This window comes from Candoia aspera, chromosome 5 (assembly GCF_035149785.1).
Source record: "Candoia aspera isolate rCanAsp1 chromosome 5, rCanAsp1.hap2, whole genome shotgun sequence".
Taxonomy (NCBI): Eukaryota; Metazoa; Chordata; class Lepidosauria; order Squamata; family Boidae; genus Candoia; species Candoia aspera.
The window spans coordinates 62,802,648-62,809,445 of NC_086157.1; the positions used below are offsets into that span (position 1 = coordinate 62,802,648).

The following is a 6,798-nucleotide window of genomic DNA, read 5'->3' on the forward strand; positions in this document are numbered from 1 at the left end:
AATTAGTATGTACTTGTAGGATTATTTACAAAACAATACTGTAAAAAAATAATTTACTAGAATGATAGATTTTGGACAGCATTTTTTCCACATAAAAGAATTACCTTTCAAACATTTGTTTACAATATGGTACAATTTAGGGAAGATAAGATAATATTATTGACTGGATCCCATTTAGTTCTTGGGCTACTCATCAATTATCTCTGATCTGCAAAACTTGAAGTGCCTTAAAGATTCAATACATGTACATACCTTTAGCAATAATCTTTGTGGCTAGTTCACAGATATGCTTACCAGGTCACTTCAATATCTAATGCTGTATTTGTACAGCATGCTAAGCTTGGCCAGTTTTAGCACTGATTAGTTTCTCTGCAGCTTCTTGGGTTATGCAAACCCAACTTGTTTGGTAAGTTTATGATTCAATGTATTGTACAGACTCAAAAATTGGGTTAATTCACTAACCTAACTAAACTGGTTGTATAAACCCAGCTACCTGCACTTTCTGTTTAATTCACATTAAATTTCCTTTGTGTAATCATGAATTAAATGATATTGTCTTGAACATTTATTTTTGTTCAATATGTGGTACAATAATTTGGGGAGGTATTATGGATTTTTTTCCCAGGGCATTCAAATATATTAATACGCTGTCAGATAATAATCTTTTTACCTGAATTAGACATTTTCCCATCATTGGCTGTTCCGGCATTTCCTGGTGCAACCAGTACCTGTTTCAGATGTAGAGACTGTGCCAGCTTCCAAGCCAGTGCATGTTCTCTACCTCCGCTGCCAATCAAAAGCACTCGATCAGCCATTCTGGCTTGCCCCAGCAAGCTGATGGATGGTGGCTACTGAATTAAGATTGCATCAAAAAGGAGAATCAGTTTAATATTTATTGGGATAATAGGCATACTAGTGACAGGCAACAGAAAGATAGTGGAAACATGGTACTGATTTATCCATAATTTAAAGCATAACAAATGAAGTCACTTCAGAAGCAAAGCAATTAAATTATAATAAAAGGGCAATCAGAAACTAATCAAGGCATAATTGGGCAAAATACGTACGTACGTACGTATGTATGTATGTATGTATGTATATATCCTGCAATATACATTGCTCTTAATATTACTTCTGTTTATTTTATTTCAGTAAACTGGGGCTATCATATTGGCTGCATATATCCATTAGATGGCAGGAAAAAGATACATAAAAGTAACGCTTTGCTGCCATCCATTGGTCATACAGATTTTGGTAGCCCAGATATGTCAGCATTATGGCATGGGACCAGAGTACCTGAGGGACAGTCTCGTCCCCATAACATCGACCCGTCCCACCTGGTCAGGCAGGGAGGGCATGCTATGGACCCCATCAGCAAAGGAATTTCATCTAGCGGGGTCCAGGAGGCGGACCTTCTCTGCAGTGGCGCCCACCCTTTGGAACATCTTGCCCCCGGAGTTGAGACAGATTTCCTCACTCTCGGACTTCCAGAAGAAACTTAAGACCTGGTTCTGCCGCCTTGCTTGGGAGGGGGAGAGAGATAGCTCCACCTGGGGATGGCTGGTGCCCTTAGTGATCCCTCTCCACTTGGATTTCATGTTTGCTTTTATGTATATTTTAATGTAATTTTTATCTGGCTACGTTTTAATGCTATTTATTGTAAACCGCCCAGAGTCCCCCATTGGGGGAGATGGGCAGTGATATAAATGTAATTAATAAATAAATAATAAATAAATTATGGTCATCCTCATCCATTGAGAATGCAGCTTCGGGAGGGAGGCACATGGAGTGGTGAAAGAAAAAAGGGGGTCAACCACCTAGCCAGCCAGATCAGCCAGAGCAACCCTGGTGATCCAGAGGATGATAGAGGTGGCAGCCAGATTGCCCCCTACTCCCTAGGCTTATACAGTGACTAACTTTCTAAAATCCTTAAGTTGTGACACTTCATACAAAGTCATTCAGGGCATGGAAGCTGGCAACTGCACAGACAGAAATTGCAGGAATGAAAAGGAGAAGCAGTTCAAAAGTGTGTTCTGGAAAGAACTATGCAGTTAGCCTATCCCAACAACATTCTTGATTAGGTATTTTTATGCATGTCAGTAACACTGTGCCTTCATTTGTTGATTTAAAAAAATATGAACCAGAAGTAAGCATCATGAATGCTAGGGCAGAGAGAATGGGAGCTGTCTTTGCATGTGACCTTTAAGAAGTCTACTGCTGACACTACTGTGCTCATTCCTTGCCCATCGGATATGTTAATTACAGCATAATGAAATGCGCCTGCCTTTCTATCTCTACAAAAGCATTACCTTCAGGTGGAAAAGCAAGCAGCTTAAAGCAGTCGGGGCAGGAGTGAGATGATGATGATGATGAATCAGCCTTAAAGGATACTCCAAACACAATTCTCCTCCACAAGTAGTTTAAGCCAAGATAGGAGGAGAAGCTGCATCCTTTCACACAATTGAAAGGATCCTGGAGATTATTTGCATATGCCTGTGCTCACAAATGATGCTGATAAGGCTCTGAGCAGAATTCACATAAGTCGCATACGTGTCTATAATAATAAATTACCAGCAGAAAATGAAGGGAGAGATAGCTTAGAGCTAAGACTGTTGCGGGATCTGAGCAAATGCTACTACATCGGCAGTTGAGTTTCACCCAGACTAGTCCACATTATTTATTATTTATTATTTATTTTCATTTTTGTTATTGCTTTATGCTCTTCTCTAATAAACCTGAACCTTAATGCCCATTTCTCTTTCTGCCAGCATAAGGAATCCTAGGCCAAGGGACAGTGACGGGCCCAATGTTTTCTTCTCTGTCATTTGAAGACTGTAACCACTATACCGCACTGCCATTCAAAAAAGCCCCATCCCTAACAGGCAGACATGCAGAAATAATAAAAACAGCATAGATGAAAGAGAATTTATATTCCCACTTAGAGGAAGTTTTTGACTAGAAAGATTTTGAGAATTGTTTTTTACTTCTATGGAGGTCAATTTGGGGTTTGTGTATTATTTTCTTATGTGGTAAATCTCAGAATTCTATACAGAGCTTGAAAAATCACTTTCAGCAATTAGGGAGATCTTATCTTGTGTGAAAAAGAAGGAAGGAAGGAAGGAAGGAAGGAAGGAAGGAAGGAAGGAAGGAAGGAAGGAAGGAAGGAAGGAAGGAAGGAAGGAAGGAAGGAAGGACACTAGATGGCAGCAAAAAGATACCATAGAGAAAACCTGAACTCTTTCTGCCATCTAGTGGTCATCCAGTTCTTTGTGACCATGGTACAGTATTGTAGTCTGAGTATTTTGAGATAACAACTCCTGAAATTCTCTGTATTACCTTCAACAGTTTGCTGGGAATTCTGGAAGTAACATTTCTAGATATGATCTTATTACCAGTAGGGCTATCAGATCTGCAAAATCTCCAAGTAGCTACTAGATGACAACAAAGAGATTCAGAAACCTCTAACTCTCAGTTGTAACTTAGTGGTCATCTGGATTTTTGTAGAACAGATGTGGAAGCTGTAATTGCCACATTTACAGAAAAAGTGCCATGTCCTAAAGCTGCAGTTTTCAAGAACAAGCAATGTTTATTAATTTTGAATGTTATTGTTCATTGCTCAGATGATGCCTGTCTAGAAATTCCTGCAGGAAAAGCTTGCTGGTTGCTACTGTATAATAGCTCTATTTCTCTCTGATTTATCTACTTACCCAAAGAAGGACAGGGTGGGGAGTAGGGCTGTGGACAGAATGAGCTTTTGTGGCACAGATTGCAGCCCTTTTCCCACCCCACCCAGCTTCTGAGCAGGCAGTTTATCTGGACAGTCGTGTTCAGATGTGAGCCAGCTTTGGCATAATGTTCTTGCTTTGCTTTTCTTCTTGCAGAGCTATAATCTAACATCTATACTATTTCTTAAGCAGTTTATCACAAAGAAACCTTTCTTCTTGAAACCAAAACAAAATTTCAGGATTCCAAAAATGCTCCACATGCTTGTCATCTCTGAATGAAACCTTAAATTTGTTGGAGGTCTCAGCAAATCAGCATGTCTCATTAGCATATGGATGAGTTTGTTCTAGGATTCAAATTCTTTATGTGCTTCTGGAGGAAGCTGTTTGTTGCCCCTCCCACATTCCTTTGTCCTCTTCCTCCTTCTTCCACCATCTGGGAAGAAGCACCATGTGGCTGCTCCTTCCATCTGGGCACCATGCATGGGCCTAGAGTCAGGAGTTTCCCCTTTTCTGCATGCAGCTCTTAGCAGCAATGAGGGCTAATTCAGTTTAGGAAAGAAAGAACAACAACAGTTATTTTTCTGGATGGATGTAACTGGACCAAATAAATGAGTAAGACTTCTTTTTTCCTTACATTTGAACCTACTTTGTCTAAGTGTGTAATTCTTTATGCTTGGGTGGGCTAAGTGTATAAGATCAATAACCTATATTTCTTTAACATGCTCATTAATGCTATTTTAAATAATATTCTTTTTCTGTGCACGTCTTTTGCTATATTAAGCTCTGCTCCATTCAGTGGTCCTATCTGTCCACTAATGACTTCAAAATTAAAATAAAGCTTTTAACAACAGCATTTGTAAGGTCAGCAAACACAGACAAATGCATTAAGAAATTATTCATAGAGAGCAATGGCTTACTAAGGGTGGAAGGAAAACCTTGCAGTGGCCAGCATGAACTCTTCCTTCCCTTTGTTTTTTCCCCTGGGACATTAAGGCAGCCTAAAGGACATTGCACCACACCTGGTTTCAATTGTACAATTGTAAAAGGAAAACATGGAGAGCACCACAGTGTGCACGTGCTGGCATGTTGTGTTGTGTTGGAGAGCAGAAAGGAGGACTTTGCAGCTGAGGGAGTGAAATAGCCGTCAGCTCAACAGGAGATTGATGGGAAAGGAGGAGCAGGCTTGGACTTCACCAATCCAGCCACCAACAAGCTGAAAGGAGAAGCAGAGCCCAGCAGCTTCACCACTCCAGCAGCTATACTGAGGAGCTGTAGCCAGCCAGCAGCTGGCAAAGCACTTTTCTCAAGGAGCACAGACTGGGAAGCTGCTGAGCCAATGCTTCAGCAGCAGTTTGGAACAGCAGCTGGCAGCGACAGAAGCCAGTTTGAAGGTGGCCAGTGACTATGGTGTACGCTCAAGCAACAAAGAATAGATTGTGTAGGAATAAGACATAGACATAGATGTTAGTATAGGTATGGTTTAAGATAGCAGAGGCTTATTAAGTAAGTTTGTTAAGAACATAAAATAAAAAATAAGTGTGTGAATTTTTTGTAATAAAAACCTCCCTGGGGAAACACAGGGAAGATAAAAACAGTCTGTCTGTTGCTGGTCTTTACCATTTCCCAAAAGAACCCCTTCACACTCAGATTGAAAATCACTAATTTGATCAGAAATTAGGGCTGCTATAGTGGCATATAAGTATGCAGAAACACGTTTTTTAACAGAAAGAATGTGGGGATCAAGATAATCTCTATGATATACATTTGAACATCTGAATGTGAATTATGAAAAATATAAAAAGTGGGGAGCATAGAGCTAATTTTTGCATGATAACTTGTACTTCTGGAGAATTCTAGCACATGGGCTGCTTGCAAGCTGAGAAGACTGGAGTTGTGGATGAGAATGGCAGCGGACCAGCTGGATGGAGGAGAGACGACTTTGCTCTGATAATATAGTCTGCTGATTTCCCCTCCCCAAATTTAAAGCAAAGTACTGTGGAAATGTACATTATAGAATATTCTACCAAAATAGAATAAGAGAAAAAGAGAAAAAGAAATGTTATACTTTATATAGGTGAGATATTGACTATACAATAGCATGATTGCTATCTGGAGGTATTATGAATATATCATAAAGGCACATTGCAGATTAAAAGGACAGCCTCAAAACCCTAGCTGTCAGCTACCCGCTTAAGAACATGCTTAATTCTACCATCCCAAGAAGAAAACATCATATTGATCCAAAATAATTTTAAAACTGTCAGTATAATACATGATAATAACTATTGATAATAGTAATAACTATTGCTTTCCCAACCTAGCTGGGCTCAGGTTGATGCTCCTTCTGCATCTTCAAAATATAAAATGGTTAAGCTAGTCTTCACACAGATTCATCCAGTAACATGGCAATATTTTTTTCAAACTATCTCTGAGATTTGGAGACTATTAATTTTTATGGAAATCAGTCTAAATATTTCATCACATTAAAATAAAAATTGTTTTTTGTTGACATATAAAAGTATTAATTGCTTTCAGTATTTTTGTTTATCTGGATGTTTCATTCTTTCACATTTTTACATTTTACACTTTAAATACATTTTAGGGATTGTGATGTAGAAAGTTTCACTGTCTACTATACTTTGGTAAAATATCCATTTTAATTTAGCACATTGTAAAAAGTCTCTTTGATTAGAAATGTAAACAGAACTTACCAAAAATTTCCAAATTATTCTGCAATATTGTATACAGAAGTCAGTTTCAGTGTTCTTTCTTCTAAATCGTAAGGAGCAGCACTGAAAAGAAAATCTTCAACTCATGCCAGATTAAGTTACAAAAGCATTTAGAGTGGGGAATGCTTTGTGGTGAGCTGAAAGGATGAATTAATGCACATGGTTGACAGGCTACTGCCTGAAATTCCATCCCTGTGTCCAATCAAGTAAGAGGAAAATACATTTGCATTAATTGTATTCTTAGATATAAGAGAAACAGTTTTCTTATATAAAGCTAGAGAAGTAATGGTAAAAAAGAGATAAGAAACAAAAACATATCTGAAAAGAAAAAAGAACAAAAGTGT

The 6,798-nt window shown here is 38.6% G+C and overlaps 1 protein-coding gene across 1 annotated transcript in view; it reads right to left on the reverse strand.

The window, feature by feature from the left end:
- LOC134498548 (trifunctional purine biosynthetic protein adenosine-3-like) overlaps positions 1-6,529 on the reverse strand; it is a 39,811-nt gene extending 33,282 nt beyond the window's left edge. The window contains exons 1-2 of the mRNA XM_063304704.1: positions 6,437-6,529; positions 671-848 (exon numbers count right to left, since the gene is read on the reverse strand). Of these exons, the coding sequence (XP_063160774.1) occupies positions 671-815 (145 nt within the window). The 5' untranslated portion in view covers positions 816-848; positions 6,437-6,529. The remainder of the gene's footprint in view (positions 1-670; positions 849-6,436) is intronic.
- Between the last annotated feature and the right edge of the window lie 269 nt (positions 6,530-6,798).